The sequence below is a fragment of the Seriola dumerili genome, unplaced genomic scaffold, assembly GCF_002260705.1.
Source record: "Seriola dumerili isolate Sdu_G_001 unplaced genomic scaffold, Sdu_1.0 BDQW01000003.1, whole genome shotgun sequence".
Taxonomy (NCBI): Eukaryota; Metazoa; Chordata; class Actinopteri; order Carangiformes; family Carangidae; genus Seriola; species Seriola dumerili.
The window spans coordinates 7,575,272-7,592,904 of NW_019174258.1; the positions used below are offsets into that span (position 1 = coordinate 7,575,272).

The 17,633-nt window shown below is 40.7% G+C and overlaps 1 protein-coding gene across 2 annotated transcripts in view; it reads left to right on the forward strand.

Annotated features, from left to right (window-relative positions):
* The window catches only part of cunh15orf59 (chromosome unknown C15orf59 homolog), a 44,518-nt gene extending 35,509 nt beyond the window's left edge, over positions 1 to 9,009 (forward strand). For both annotated transcript variants that reach the window (XM_022739487.1, XM_022739496.1), the window contains exon 3: positions 6,922 to 9,009. In XM_022739487.1, the coding sequence (XP_022595208.1) occupies positions 6,922 to 7,743 (822 nt within the window). In that variant the 3' untranslated portion in view covers positions 7,744 to 9,009. The remainder of the gene's footprint in view (positions 1 to 6,921) is intronic.
* Positions 9,010 to 17,633: the final 8,624 nt, after the last annotated feature.

Sequence of the window (17,633 nt, forward strand, 5' to 3'; positions counted from 1 at the left end):
ATATTGACAAGTTAGTCCCATAGTATGTAACAGGATGTCACAAGTAGTGTAGGGAGCAAAACATACAGTAGTAGAGTGCGCTCTGCAAATATGGAAACACGCAAACACATGAATACTTAACTGACCTCATTAAGGCACTGTATCATTTGTGCAACATGGCACGCAAAGTAGTGAAAAATGATGATAGTGCATGATCAGGAGCGCATTGATCTGGTGATGCAGGGATCATATGGACAAAAAAATGTATGAAATGCTTTCTACACTCTACAGACAACACTTATTAAGCCACATTTTCTTGTACTTCTGATGCTTTGTGAGCCTGCAGATGTTTATGTCATCATTTAAACCAGCACACAAGTTTGTAAAGGGTGTTAACCTGTCCAGAGCCAAAGGCTGCTAGATACACACTCACGTACACACATTTACCTCACCTCAGGGACGCTCTATCAATCTGAGTTGCACCTTGCAAACCGTAAGTGAAGAGGCCTGGTCTTTTTCATGCATATATTTTAAATAAATGATGAAGACACAATTTGTGCGTTTGGAATTTTGAAATGCTCCTGGAAAAAAACGCAACGATATTATATTAATATTACACAAAATCTTTAGTTTTACATTGAGTGAGTATGAAACTAATTTCCTGTAAGCTAGAGGTTGTAGCTGCAAGTTTGTCGTTTGCTCCGTCATTAATAACAGAGGCAATTGGAATCACTGCAATTCGCTTACAATTCTGTGAAATTTTCACAGCAGAGAGAAAGTATAAAAATGTCACTAGAGAAGCTTCATTTCTCTGCCATCCATGTGTTAAATATGTTCTAAACACCCATATTTTTTAGACAAAATGTGTCTAAATATTCTGCTTCTGTCTCAATCTTCACAAAGCCCTGTCGAGATTGCAAATGGGCATGTGCATTATTTTGTGTGGCTCAGTCAGAGCACCTGCCTTCTGCTTCGCAATCTGCCCTGAACTTTCAAGTCATGCGGTCAACAGTGCTGTACAGATATGGAGCATTCTGCATGATGTTCACACATACAACTGGCTCATATTATGTACGTAACAAGAAATACAAAATGCTCCCAAAATGCAGTTTCATTCAAAAGTGAATAAGATGTCTGGAAGAGATAACACAGGTTTACGAGTCACTGGACAATTTTTCTAGTGAATCCAGTAATTATGTTCTTACAGAGTTAGTCGGGGATGATGCATCAGCTTCTGGGGGATAAGATAAACCATATCACTACATTGTGAGTGGCTCGGATGCTCCCTTCTTCACATCTTGAGGAGAATTAAACAGAGGGGAAACAGGCATGGGGTACAGAGTGCGGAGGAACTGCAAAACTGCAGGAGCTAACTGCATTAAAACAATATTTGCAAACGTTTTTACTTACGAAGACAGCGTGCGAGGCCATTTTGATAATTGCTGAGACTTCCTAACTGGCACAAACCGCTTCCAGCGCTGGAAGTGCTGCACAGGGGCAGGCTGGAAATCTATTGTGACATGTTGGGAAAGAAATAACACTTAGATGTGTTTGAATGGCTCCACTGAACACATTTCAGATTTTTCCCATGAAAAAAGCAAAGCCATGCTAGATGCTGGATGCTGCATAATTAACAAACAAGCACTGCAAACATCTCTCAGTCTACTCTGAAAATGACTCCTGGAAGAACCAGTGGCACAGGAACAGATGGAGAGAGGCCACTTGAACACAGAGTAATGAAGCGATCCACAGAAAATTCACTCATACAGCGTGCATTTCAAATGAACCCAGTGAAGATGTTATGTCTCATTTATTTTGGTAACTCACACTTGATGTATTTTTTACATATGTATAAACCACATTGCTACAGATTCCATGTTTCAGAGCTGTTTGTATTTGCTGATAAATACTAGAATAAGTTATACAGCGTGGCCTCAGAAAACATGAGACCCTCTCCATTGGGAGAGGGTCAAACATAATAAAGATGCCCTTTTACATCAGTAACGTATATAAAACTTATAAAGGAAGGCAACCTGCATCTTTTTACTACTCAGTAAATAAAAATCTTTTCATAGAGGGCCATTGATGCACATCAAAACAAGCTATTCCAGTTAAACATCTGTTTAAAGATCAACAGAATGATTACAACATGTGGTAACCCCCCCCTCCCTCCTCCTCATCAGAGGTAATTTTACACCCAAATTTTCACATTTGCTGATTTTGACCTCAATCTGTACTTTTCAACAACACATTAAACATTCGTAGTGGAATAAGTTATTCCACTACGAATGTTCCAGTACATTTCCAATTAGCATTAACTGTGGACAGGCGCTCACTTGGGAAAAAAAAAAAGAAAAAAAAAAGCAGGTACCAACTCACAATAAATAAATCATGATAGCAGGAGGAGCTGAGCATTAGAGAAAAGGACTCTTGTAATGATGGTGGACAGTACTGAATCTATTTCCAAATCACCCCTCCGCCTGAGAAGTGGCTGTTAGGAGAGTTTTTACATTGCTGACCATCACTCCGTCTTAGATTATCCTTGCCTGTCTTTTCCATCACTGTACCTTTCTGTCACAGACAAGGCTCCAAGTGCACTCTTTCACTCTGACCCTCAATTACCAGGCCCAATCATCTCAGACAGGTGTTGAGGTACAGTAATAAACCCTCGCCTGATGCTGCCAAGGATGCAGCCTCTCTTTTAAAGCACCTACAACAACACTGAAATGACTGAACCCCCGTGTTGATCAGGTGCTGTGACCACAGTTGACTCGTGGCTGTAGGCTGATAGTGTGTAGTGAAAAAGAAAAAAAAAATTACACCAGTTATTGCTCTGTATAAACAAGATCAGTTCTGCTTAGTGCTGGTTTTGCAATCCTGCTTCTACAATGGACAGACCATATTCTATATTATTACTGAAAAAGAAACTAATTATGTGTTTATGGCTATAATTTCTGTGCTAATCATTCACACCCAGAGAATCATTGATATTGTTATAGCCATCGACGTAGTTTTTAGTAGCTTCCACCAGACACCATTTACACTTAAGAAAGTAAGTGAAGTTGTCAGCAGGGGCAGAGAAAGAAAATTAAAGACTTAAGTTAAACTCAAATCCCCAGCACTTATATCCACACTTATACTATACATTACTGCTTAACTGTGTTGCAAATGGAGTCTTTTCAGTCACAAGGATATGCCATCACTGCATCATAAACTTTGTAGAGTGATAGCGCCGTAAAAGTCCATGGGGGATACACAGCCCAACTCCAGAGGTTTATCACAGGTTCAAGTTGCATATCCACAATTAAACATTTTAGGGAAAGAAGACAAAAATACTCATGCTATTAATACTAGTATTTAACCTATATACCTGCATTTCATGCATGTACTTCTTTACATTGCCCACCCACACAAATGTTTTTCAATTATTCTGGCAGGTAAGACTTATTTGCACAGGATTATTAAGTGTTGGTGCAATAAACACGAGCTGGTTATTTCATAGGGAATGAGCACTGGACTAATTCCGTTCACTCTCACAGTGTTTGTTTATTTTTCCACTCTTGCCTGTTGTCACATAGGGGCACTTACTACAGGAAAATCTGTGAAGGACGATTGTTATCTTTACTTATGTGCAGATATGAGGGGGTTTGTCAGAAACATGTATGATTGTAAAGTTTCATTATTACTTTTGCCCTCTATTTCAGACTCTTGTAGATTTCCATTATGTGTTTTCTATTTCAAACACATTGTATGTATTGTTAATGACTGGTTCCTGATGTGTTCATTCATCCTTTGTGCTAAAGCAATCTGCTCCTTCCAATTCACTCCAGAGCTCCTTCATCACACGTTCTCGGACTGGAAGAAAAAGCAGGGACTGGTGTTCATTGTTGCTTCATTGAGCATGTGCTGCATTGTGACCTAGAAAGATTCAGCAGACCCTTAGAGCTGAGACAGTTATCAAACTAAATTAGCCTACATACCGCAGGCAGGGGTCAGACTAACCAGCAGTGGGAGCTTGCTCAGTTTACGGCTAACACTCAGGAATGCATTTTAAAATGGATAATAAGCAGTCCTGATCCACTGCAGAGAAACAGCCACATTTGGGTGATGATCTGAACCTAGAAACTTTATTTCTGCAATTCCTTTTACCTCCTTCAACATATCCCAGTGCAGTGTCTGATCTGTAGCCTGCACTGGTGTCATGGCAGCTTTGTGAAATACATTTGACAGATAATTTTTTAACTCATTGATTAAATTAAGGCCCTCACTCAAGTTGTGTAATCAAGTAAACAAAGCTATTCAGCCTCCTTTGGGTCTGAGAAACGTCTTACATTAACAACTCCATGAGTAAAAAGTCTGCAAATCACACAGCAAACAGGTTGAGTAATTCAAGGATTAGAGGATTCATACAGCCCAATTCCCTCCGGGCAGTCAGCCAATAGAGAAGCACGGTCCAGGTACTCATGAGGTGTACAATGCCACAACTGGCGGATCTGCACAGAAAGCTCACTGACAGATGAGCCTGTGCCATGCATGTAGACATATGCGGCCAGATTTAAATGCAGGTGGTTTGGCTTAACAGCACAAAATATCACTGTTAAGAGCTAAAGATTGAGGAGCTGCATATATAAAATGCAGGTGAGGAAAGGTTCTCTCTCTTTTTTTTTTTATTCTATCTTAAATTTGTAGCTGTTAATGTAAATCAGTGCTCTTATTTTCAAGGATTTAGTGAGCAAATTTATGTTAGATTTAAATCAATTTTCAGATTCAATTGCAGAAGATCATTAAGCTCATGTTTGCCTTGCAAATCACCTGAGCTTTTAGTGAGCAGAGCAGCACTCCTCCTTTATCGGTATGTTTGCATTTTCAGCCTGAGACTCATACTTTCCATTTTTAAAGCTGGACAAAGAATGAATAAGGATTGTTAATCCTACATGCAGGGATGACACTTTGTGTTGTTGATACAACCGTACTCATTTGTAGTCATGAAAGCCAGAAAGAAGCAAACACTGCAAATAATTATAGAGGCAGACATCATGTTCCACAAATCTCGTGGTAAAACCACATGTTCTCTGCTGTTCAGCTGCAATTATGCTAGAAACCCATATGCGCATGTTCTGAAAAACTTTTTGGAGTTCAAACCACTGGGCTTAATTGCTGAATGGTTTAGGGAAATGTATCTCTCTCTCAAATTAAATCGAAGGCAACTGGACTTGTATTTGTCTGTGGAAGACGTTTCGCCTCTTATCCAAGCGGCTTCATCAGTTCATCATGTATTGGTCTCTCTAGTCCGCACTAGTCTGACCCAGTGCGTCAGACTAGTGACAGAGATTACTATGACCTGGACGAATGAGAACATTCACAGACAGGGAAATGTATCGTTTACAAGCTACAGTACATGCATGCTGAGTGTTTTCATTTTACAATAGATTGTTGTTGAGAGCAGAACATGCTGATTGAAGGTGCTAAAATGTCAAGTATAGAGGGCATGGGTTTTTAAGTGTTGTCAGCACACCAGTGTGATTTCCGCTGAAGTGCTTTCTATTCATCAAACACTCAACACTGTGGCTGCTGATGATGGACGCAGTGAGGTTAAATTTGAGGTAACAATAAATGAAATGCTTTTATGTGGTGCATTTCCATGCAGCAGGTGAACATGTAACTTTATGTTGTTTGAAATGCACATTCCAATAACACTAAAATTAAAATATACATCAATGTGCATGCATCAAAGGCAATGGGCTAAGTGTTCCTACTGTAAAGCTATATGTCTGCATAGGTTCATCTCATTCATCCTTAGCAGCTACACAGTAAAACATCAAGACAACAAAATGAAACAGCCAGTGCAGCTTTCACCACATCTAAGAGGCTTCTTCCGTTCCCCCCCTCTCTCTCTCTCTCTCTCTCTCTCTCTCTCTCTCTCAGCTGAAGAAAGTCCCTTTGATGAGTCAGGACACATCTTCAATGCTACAACCTCATTCCAGTGGATATTTAATTTTGTCTTCATGTATAAAGCTAATTTACAACACCTGTCCACAGGAGGCCTCGGTGGCAATAAAAACAATGCTAAAAACCATGAACAAACAATTAAGGATTTATGGATGAAAAGTAGTGTAATGGCAAGCTGTAAAGGCAAACACAGATCTATTAGCAGCTGTGAATAAATCTTAGCGTTTGTTAAACCTGCCTGTGGGGGGTAAATCAGTGGGATATAAAGCATCTGGAAATTTCATGGAGTAAGGGTACACTGTCACAGAGATTTATTTTAAAGTGAGTTTCACAATTAATACTTCTGGTTAAGTTTCTTTCACAGTTTTTGAGTCTTTAGAGTGAGTGTATTCATGCCCTATATCTGTAAAATGGAAGATCAGTTTTTGGATTTGCAATGCTTCTAAAAGTACTGAAATGTAAGTAATAGTGCACCCCCTGTGTACATTAAGTAAAGCCCTTTGTTTTGTTGTGCTACTGATGATAACATAAAAAAAAAGACTTAAGACTTATTGTCAAATGTGGATACAAAAATGACTCGAAAATAGAAACAAGGCTAGGAGTCTACAGCTAGGCTAGCAGCTCTGTGAAACTAACACAGTGGTGCTTTGAGCTAAGTGCTAATATCAGCATGCTAACATGCTCAGTTACATTGCTAACATGCTGTTGTTTTGAAGGTATTATGTTTACTATGTTCACCATCCATCCAGTATCAGTACCAGTGCCGTCCAATGGTTGTTGCGGACAGATATTTCAGTCTGGACCAGTGGTGACCAGAGCGACTAATTGACCAGCTTTACCATCCTAAGAGTCATGCCATTAACAAGGCTAAAAATAATCTTATACAAATGTCTGGATCTGAATTAAATATCTTTCTATTTCGACTTTGTCCCCAAAATTTGCTTCTCTATCATATCTCATAAGTTCTTCCCTTTCGTACTCTTTCTATTGCAGGTGGTGGGTCAGATCGATAAACTAACGTCCGACTTTGACTTTGACCTGGATCCAGATGACTGGACGGTGGCCACAGCCAGCAGCACGTCCAGCAGTGAGCGGGGTTTGGGAGAGGCCTTCAGGCTGGACTTTCTCAATGCAGATGTGCTTTCTGATAGCTGGGAGTTTTGCAGCTACCTGGAGGCTGCTGGCGCCGCCGCCCGCAGACCTGGTGAGCAACCAGGAGATCTACGACCGGAGCTGGGCCGTGGAACCATCCCCACCCAGACGCAGACCCCCACGCCACCCCCCACCACTGCCTCGGTCTACTCCCAGATGAATGGCGGGCTGCCCATCCCCAATGGTCCCCGCATTATTACCCCAGATTCATCCAGCGAGGAGGCCAGCAGCTCCACGCACAGCCACAAGACTTCCCGTACCTCCGGCACAAGAGAAAGAGTGCGTTTCAGTGACAAAATTCTGTACCACGCGCTGTGCTGTGATGATGACGAGGAGGAGGAGGAGCAAGACGACTTACAGGAGGACAAGAGTGGCTGTGCTACACCAGATAGCGATACTGAGCCCAGTCTCCTAGCCAGCTCGGTCGCCCCCAAACGTTCTTCCTCTGAGCACTCACTCCTCCATAACTGTCTGGACCCTTCGTATGTCTCCTCGCCAGTGAAGGGGATGACAGGAGCTCACACACTACCCAGGAAAGGTCTCTTAAACCCCGGCTGCCGCAAAAAACTGTTACGAAATAGCAGCACACAAACTGTCTCTGACAAGAGCACCCAAACTGTACTGCCCTATATTCCAACCAAACAGAAAACAAAGGACCACTGAGAAAGCCCTAAGTTTATCATAAATCTCATGAAGAGGACTGTGCATTATTTAATATTAAATACATAGCTCATAGATTAATACACAAATAAATTAATTACTAAATAAATAAATGATATATGGGAAATCACTCGACTACCTAAAGTCATTCTGAGGCTCAGGGAAAACACAATGAAATGAAGCAAAGCAGATCATTAAGATGAAAGTTAGTGGTGGACCAAAAGGTTAGTGCCTGTTCTAATGTTTAAAGATACACTGAATGGATTCCCTATGTGTAATCATTTGAAACAATGACAGAGATTACAAAAGCAATCATTTTTAATAGAACATTTTAAGTGTTCAAAATTGGAAGTGAAGTATGACGAGTATGAAGAGGTCCTTTCCCCTCCTCATACAATAGTATAAGTCACAAAAAAAAAGAAAAAAAATGCTTGTTCCTATAATGTGGATACAAACCGCTGCACATTCTGTACTCTGAATCTGTATAAACATTGTCTTTTTTCATGTTCAAGTTATTTCAAATGTCAAGGGTATTGTTGCTTTCAGCGGGGGAAATGTATCTAGATGCACATGTCAAGCCTCTTCCTCTTTTTGATGTCAACAAGCAACACTGAGTGAAGAACCAGAAAACAACACCATTTACCTGCCCTTGATTTTATAAATCATGTCAATGTGATCTCTTATTGGTCTGCTGCAGAGGCTGGAACGTAAACGTGGCAGGCAGAATGACAGATATATAAAGTAATTTGAACATGTGCGGTCCAACAAAAGTGACATTTCCTATCTTTTCTGTCTTCCTCTGTGCCTGCCAGTGACAACATTAGGCTTAGGATCCCAGCTAAATAGCAGTCCACAAAAAAAAAGAAAAAAAAAAGAAAAAAAAAAATTGTTAAAGGTTTTGTCTCTCCATGCAGTTGCTCAGCAGGAAGTGAACTCAGCAGAGCAGCATTTTATTCACAGGGCTAATGCCAATAGCCATTCCTGATCAATATGTTAGAGGGAGGTTGCAGTGAGAGGTCTCTCTGCTGAGTATGCATGCCACTCTCCTGGGAACTGTGAACAAAAACTCACAGTCAGACCTATTTACTTACACTGAGTGGAACAAAAATTAGAACTGTGGCCCTAAAGAACTGACATTTCAAAAAATGTGTGTCCAGGAGTGAGAGCTGATGGTGGAAAGAGAGAGAGTTTCTGTTCAAAGATTTTTTTTTTCCTTTTTTCCAAACAATAATGTACCCTGGGGAACGGCTTTGTGAGCCTCCTCCGCTGGTCCGCTCACCCTTACTTTCCTAATGTTGTGTTTCCAGTTTGAAAAGTAAAATGCCATAGTCTCAAAGAGGAAAATCCTTGCTGACTCCTGTGAAGCTCACCTTTGTGCCTCTGATCACCTAATGTGGACTCAAGCCTCCGCAGCAGGGAGAAATGGTCAAAGCATCTTTTACATTCACACAGAAAGACACCCTTTCCTATACACTACTAATATATTCAATGCTTCCAAGTTTTGTAAGGGAGTTTGATGATTTAGGTTTCACAGTGATGTAGGTAGTTGAACACACTGTGAAATGTTCTAATTTTTATGTGCAGTAAGATGTACAGTATACATATATATTCAAGCACGCCATCTTGTTTTTACCTCCAAATTACAGACTTTTTATTGTTCGAACTACATCTAATAGGCATTTGTTTTTCCTTTTAGTGGAACCAATGAAGTCAATTTATCATTAAATATTTTACTAAATTTGTGTAGATAAGACAGATTCAGTCAGAAGAAATGTTCTCAAATGATCTACAGCTAGTCAAAGCAATAGATTTGCATCAACCATGACTTCATACTAATAAAGTAAAGGAAACTAGAGACCATATTGTGATGGGATTACACCAGCCGAGACAATTTTGACAACCTCACAAAAGCAATAATTCTTAAAAATGTGGCTAAAATAAGCTTAGCTGCCATTCATCGAATTTCCCAATCGAATAGATTCTGCTGGGAATTACCAGAGTGATTTTCCCATGCCAGCACCAGTAGCCTGGGTACACTGTCACTGATTCTCTGACTCAGTCATGGCTTGGGATCTACAACTGGCCACAGCAACACGACAGATGATCAGGTTTTCTAGTCTGATTCAGAAGCAGATCCATTAACAGCCCAGTGCTTTGCTTTTGTTTGTGTGTTCATGTACACCAGTTGTTTAGTGCAGTGCTTAGGGGAATTACATCTGTGCTATTTAGGCAGCATCAAGCCTCAAGAGCCTGATATAAGGGAAGCAGAGTGAGCACTTTTACACCAGGCAGCTTGGTAGAAGCAGCACAAGCATCAATTAGCCTGAAGCTGATGTGCTATACATGCATATACAAGAAGTAATATGGTGATTTTCTTTTTTTTTTTTGCTGGTTTTGTAATGGTTTCTTTTGTCTTGCTCTGGCTCAGTTAATCCCAAGTACCTGTGAAGAAAGAGTCACTGAAGAGAGATCAATGGCTCACTCCCTAAAGCATTGGCTGCCATTTCCCTGCTAGATTGGGGACCAACAGGTCATCACAGCCATTAGCATAAACAAACAAAGCTATGCCGCCACACAGGCAGAGCATCAATTACAGGAAAACAAACTAAGCCCTTATTGTGATGCCTATACACCCGCCAGACATTTCAGTGTGAGAGGATTTTTTTTTTCCTTCTTTTTCCAGTCTAAAGATTTTATAAGTCATATCGGCGATGAAATCGCCTCTTCAAATATAGAGCTGTTTGGCACTGGTGCAGAATACATTATCATTGGGGACAGATTTGAGATATTTGGACAAAACATTAGCGACGTCTCTTTTGCCAACAGGCTCATTATTCATCTCTAATAGGGCAGAGCTTTGTCCTCGGTTCTCTGTAGGACAAGGATGGGAGGCATCCAAAGGTTATGAAAACGTGAGCACACTGATGGCAACTCATCTGCCTACCAGGAAGATCATTTTGTGATGCCAATGCATAACAGATGTTGTGTGTCGGTGTGTGTGTGCATATGTTTGTCTCTTATCTATATGTTCGCCGCCGCACTGTGTGAGGAGATAAGTGATATTTTCTGAATTACACATCGCCTCGTGTTTAATTTCATATTTCACTGTCACAGCAATTAATGAAGATCAATACAAACAGACACCGCACATCCCCCCCTGTAAGTCATTTGGCCAGACTTGTCCATAAGACAAGATTAAACAAAATCTCTTTTAGAAGGCTGCAAAGTGAGTCATGCCATCTGTGTTTTGACATCAGCGGTGGGCATGTATTAGTTCACATCCCTGATCAATCCTCTAATTACTGCCAGTGGGACACTCTGTTGAGTGACTGACAAATAGTGTAGAGCAAAACCACTTTAAAAGGTGATTATGACACTAAAAACACAGAAACATACGCCCCCAGCCCCTTCCTTACCCACCCTTCATATATAATTACCACACTTCACTCTCACTGCCCCTTACCTCCATCAGTGAGCAGAGGAAGGCAGATGACAGATCTGTTTTCTCTGCTGATTGGTAAGGGTCCATGAAGCGGAGAGTTCAATGCAGTCTCACTGATTACTATGGATTGGCTAAAGGCTGTGGCTACCTAAGGTTGATTTGTTTCATCTTTGTGCCATTTATATCCTGCTGCTACAAGAACAAACTATTTCTATTCCACCTCCCTCCTCCTTCTCCTACCTGCAACCATCTTTTCACCACACACACACCCCTTTCCATTCATGGTATTGCTTTACAGTCGCTGCACATCTTCAACTGAGCTCACCGAGAGATGGGAGAATAATTTAGTGTCTCAGGTTTGATCAAACACGTAGAAAGTTTTGAGTCATTGAGCAGAAATGTATAGTACCCACATCACAGCTTGAACCCTAACAAATCAAAGTCAGGCTTAGAGCTCAGAGCTCCCGATGAGACAAGGTCAGTGGCAGCAGCACAATGTGTTGAACTTCAGGTGCACAGGACAGTTGGCACACGGTTACATGGCACACCGTGTGGCCCGTGTAGAGGACATTATTGTGTTTATGTGCACACGAATGCCTGTGACAATCTACAATTCTTTCACTGGCCAACCAAAGAGCGGCTCCCAGCACCTGAGGTATGGCTGGACAAGGCCACGTCAGCCATCAGTCACCATTTGATTGGGCAGTGGGAGTGATTAATGAAGAGCTATGCAACAGCCGCAGATAAGATTAGACCTTCACAGGTGATGAAGGACAGGGCCTGTGGCTGCGAGTGGGGGGCTGGGCGGTTCCTGGGACAGAACACTGCCTTCAGATGACTTGGCACACAGTAATTAAAGTTAATGAGAACCCTGTCACTTTCACATACACCGTGGCATTGTGATTGAACAGTGTGTCAAGCAAAACAAAGAAAGGTAATAGGAGGCAATAATTATTGTATGATAGGTCAAAGAGAAGGCGACCATAAGGCCTTGATCAAATAAAGCCACCAAATCATTTTTAGTGTTTGTACGCGACATTGGTTGGGAATACTGTATCGGTGAAGTTCAGGTAACAAACATAAGAAAAAGCACACAAACACACTTCAGCACAAACACCATTCAATTGCCAATGAGAAGCATATAAATCATACAACTGCTACATCCAATGAAAAAGACATAAAGCAACAGATGGTTATAATTTCATAATGCAGTGCACTTGGGAGGAATTGATCAGCACACCCTGGCTAAAGAGAGAAAAAAGTTACCATTTTCATCACATTACCTGACTGATAATTGGAATATCTCCCAATGTGAACTTAAAAATGTGGCATGACGGAGCAAGACAGAGGAGTGCGGAATCTTTGCTGAGGCAATTTCAGAGAGCGAGTGAAAAAGACAGAGAGAGAAATGGTTGCAGCCGAAATTCTTCGAGTCCACAGAAATATAACCTTATTGCATACCGCATTAAATTGCACACAAATGATGTGTGTAATGACATGCTCAGCTGAGCGAGGAATACATCAAGAGACAATTGAATCGATCCAGAAAAATACACAATTACAGGAAACATCACTGGCACAGACCGCAGGAACGGGTGAAACATGTTTCAGAGAACAGCATGATCAGAAAATATGAATTACTAAGTTACTAGGGAGTTGTGAAAGTCAATTAGAGTAAGCTGCTGTTAAATGAATTGAATTCGAAAAGGTGGACGGTGGAATATAAATGGAGCTGAGCGCAGTTCTGTGTGTGTACATGTGAATCTGACAATACATGGTAGAAGAAAAGACGGCAGCAGTCAGACAGCTCCAGTTTGGCAGCCTGTCAGCATTTCCATGGCATTTTACAGGTAAAGGCCAAGAAGGCAAGGAACTGCTGACAGTTTAGTAAGACCAACAAATAAGAGTTAAATGGTGATAAGACAGGTGCAATGTACAAGGCGAGTCCCCAAGTGCCCCTTATTTCACCTTACAAGGGGCTTTCCCCATCGCTCATATTTACAACTTCCTCCATACTCTCTTCCTTTCCCTCTGTCTCTCTGTCTCTCTCTCTCTCTCACACACACACACACACACGCAGACACTCCTCTTTTCATTCATTCCTGTGCACTTGTCTCCTCTGGCTGTAATGAGCCCCCCCCCCCGGCCCAGAAGGCTGTGACTGAGGTCTTCATCAAACACACAGCAATTCGCGCGGTGCCAAGGACAGGTAAGAGTCATTCTTCTAAGGTTGCACTATGAAACAGAAGGGAGGGGAAAAAGTTGGAGTTTGGTTATGCTGCAGCTCTGGGTGATTTATTGTGCCAAGGACTGGTTCCTTGTCTTCAGCATTTCTTGAAAAATCCGAACGCACCACAAAAAAAAAAAGGCAATAATTTATTGTTGTACTTACCTTACTCCAGTCGGTAAAGTTTTTTAGTGGTTCAACAGCTTCCTCCTCACTCTGACTGTAAAGTGGGTCACCAGACGGAGAGGGGTGCCTGAATGTTGTGTTACGCTGCTGTGCATTTCCAATACATTATAGCAGTGATCATTCTCAAATGACTGCAATTAGTCAAATGTCAGACTCGGTTTGCGCTCTCACGGTGGCTCGCTGACAAAGTAGCTCAGAGGTATGTCAAAAGATTAATAGCTGTGGGATTTCATCAAGTCAGGTGCTTGAAAGGCAAGAGGAATAAACACAAATTAATTAAAACTTCAGTGCTTTCCCTTAAGTTTAGTCCACAATTAGGCAGAGAGGACAAAAAAATATCCATGAACAGACGACAGACATCTATCTGGGCGTTTTATAGCTGAAAAAGTTCTTTACTACTCTTATGTCAGTTTGGGTCATAATCATCGTTGTATTTATTGATTATAATGTTCAGTAGATTACAAAGGTGAAGGATGTGAAACAAAACTCATCTGAAAAATGCTCAATTTATGCTAAGCTGAAAAACTTTCTACTTCAACTTGCTGAATGTTTAAAAAAAATGTGAATGTTTCATCCATCAGCCTGCCAGTGCTGTCATTTTTTAGGAAACTGATGAAGGAAGTCCTGATATATGTAGTAGGTTCAGATAATGATTGAAGTCATCCAAGGAAGAGTAATTTTTAATTCTTTGCTCAGAGTGTTATTCTGCTTCCTGTCAATATAATTATTTGGATAGTGTGTAGTGAAGGTCTTCAAAGGGACAACTTTTTGGAGCGGTGGAAAACCTGAATGAACCTGATAGGCATAATTATCAAAAAAAAAAAAAGAAAGAAAGAGAGAAAGAGACCTGAGCACAACCAAACCTGATTTGATTGGACCGGAGGATAATTATACCCAATCCAAAATGACCTGAACAGACCCTAATAGAGAGAGACCACAAACTCCAACAGCAGTATGATGCATCAGTTATCAAGCAGCAACATAATAATGTCCCACGAACAAATGTAAAACTAATTAAAAGAGTAATTTCTAAAAAAAAAAAACAGAAACACCTGTTTTCACCTCTTGCACTAACAATAAAACATTAAAACATTCTGTGGCCAGCTGGGTGATAGACACACAGGAGATAATACTTTGAACCAATTTAACACCTGTGAATCAAATTACATGAGTAATTGTCATTTAATAGCATAAATTATTTACAAAGGCCACTGATTTCCCTAATATATTTTCTCCTGCTGTGATTAAGACAAACCACATGATCAGATACTGAATGCTCAGACCCATTCACATCCACTCGGGTATTTGACACACTGATACAGAGACTTCAGAGCCATGGCATTAAAAAAAGACCCTTCTAAATCTGATAAGACAGAGTATAATTTGAACTTGGTCCAACTAGGATCAGCTCATGGTTCCACAGAATCCTGTGAAGACCTCTTGTGTGCAGATTTGCAACATATTAAATTATAGGCATCCTATTCCTACTTATTCCAAGTTCTATTTATTCCTCAAACAGAGGTATTAAGTAGGGGTTGGTATGGGATATAGTATGCTTGGTGGGATGCCAAGTAGCGTTACAAACAAACATCACTGCTTTTCGATTAAAATTGATCCTACGGCAGCAAAAGGCCTGTAATGTAGCTTGGATAAAAAGCAATCAGGCCGCAGTTTTAAGTTATGGTCTTGTCCAAGTGGTCAATCAATGCTCTCTTTTGCTTGTGTCCTCAGTGCATCAGCATGGGCTATAAAGCCTAGAAAGCACAGCCGTTAAATGGCTGTGTGGGCCTTTTTCTGGCCTGGTGTCTGGCAATCTGGCAGGGGTTTCTGGCACCCTCAGTGTCAGACCAGGACTTTAAGAGCATGTAAAGTGTAAATCTCCCAGCTGACAGACTGATCTCTGCTGTCTTCAGACCGGATTTACCACCTTGCAAAGAGCTATACGAAGCCAGCTGCTGCAACATGCTAATACCAGGAAGAACAGTTACAACTTAAAATCTCCTCTGCATATAGAATTGGGAAGATGAAAATTCCTTAATGACAAAAAAAAGATTAAGTCTGAGCTTATTGTGCAATTTACAGTTATGTTGTTGTGTGGTGAGCTTTTTTTTTTCATCTGCACCAGATTGGTGTTTTGGTGACTCATGGTGCAGCAAAACATGAGATGTGCAGTAAGGGGTGAGTGTAATGTGGATTGCATTTGGTGTTGACGATGACTGCACTTTGCACTGTCTGATGTTCACCTGCTTGACTCAGATCACCAACAGCAAACCGTGCAAGGTGCACCTGTGTGTGAAGTTTTCATTACTATAGCTCAATCATGAAAGACCCAAATGAACACAAATGCAGAAACTTTACTTAAAGACTTTGGTGCTAACCCCGTCTACTCAAGAGATGTATAGGCAAAGAGTCCTTTGTATAGCTGCCAATCTGAGATCCCCTGAGGATCCAAATACTGTAGAAAATTTGAATGGCAAAGAACATCGACACTGAATGTAAAACCCATTGGCATTGTATGTAAACCAGTTTTGCGTAATTGTCCAATATTTAAGTTCTTGTCCGTTGATAAGGTATCCCTACTTTAATATTATTTTCCTTTTGAGAAAAGTCAGTCCGGACTTTGTACATCCTAACCAAACTATCAAACGGCCATGGAGAGGGTAGGTTAAAAAAGGAGTTGATGTGATTGGTCATCACTGATCCTGGCCCTTTAGACATCAACTGATAATGTATGGTAAAAAAAAATGCTCTTAATCTCTTGCAGGGTCCTCCTTTGCAGAATTAAAGCACAGTGTAGTTACCACTAAGGACTTCATGTTTTTTGGGTTCAATATTACATGATAGCAAACCTTAGTAAATTGCACAAGGCACATTGGACATTGTGTCCCTTTTGGTACTTTAACAAAGAGGGTGGTGTAGAGTGTATTAACAGTGCAAGTGATAGCTGTGAGAAACAAGCAAGAGTACATTGTCATTGGGTGTGTTAGAGGGTGGCATTCAGCTCCTCTCTCCTTTAAAAGCTGTAAGTTACATAGTACAGTGACAGAAGTTGAAAGTCTAGACCCACATCCTCCAAGAGGTAGCTACTTTTCTTGTCTTGTTCATCAACATGCACAAGGGACATTTTTACTTGTCAAATGCAGTTGTAACTAACAACATTAATCAGAGCTGTATTCCATTTAAGTGTACCAGTAGTCAGAGTCCTGGTATTGTGCATGCTGGCTTTCTGGCATGACTTACTAGGACACTTAAATAGAGTGGAGCCATAATTAATGTTATTAGTTACACCCATGCTTTTCCTGCATTGACAAGTCAAGATGTCTGCTGTGAAAAAGGTCTATTAGTCACATTCGGCCTCAGTACATTTCCATGCACACAAAAATGTCACCAATGACACTGTGGGTAAATCAGAAACACTAACCCACGAAAAGCATCCAAACCTGTATTATTTCAACCTGTCCAAGTTCCAGTGCAGTTCATGGCAATGACTGCACATTGTCTGTACTCATACAAGCAGGCTCATACAAACTGCACTTTGAATGTGGACTGTGAAGACATTTTGGAAAATCGGGCAGTGAACATAGTTTAAAGCTTTTTTTTAAATTCACAATACTATATGATTTTAAAAAGTCTACTCTATAACAACTCTATAATTACTGAATTTCCTGAATTTATATGACAACTGATTTATTGTGGTAATAGTGTTGCACCACATGATGTTTGCCACAGTCATAGGGCTGTTTGCACTGCAATTAAAAATAGAATACTCCAGGAACTGCTGGGGAATAACAACTGTGGTCGCTACATAGGTTTTACTCACTTTTAATGAGGGGCAGACAAATTACTCACAGCATGATACACGCACAACAGTCGTCTTTTTGATTGTGTTTAACACACATACTGACATGCTTCAGTGTCGCCTCCATTGCCTAACAGATATCTCAAATAGAATAATACCTTGAGTGAGTGTCTTTGACAGAAATCTGTTGGGGAGGAAAAAAGAGCATCGCCTGCATCTATAAGTTTTACATTTAGGCA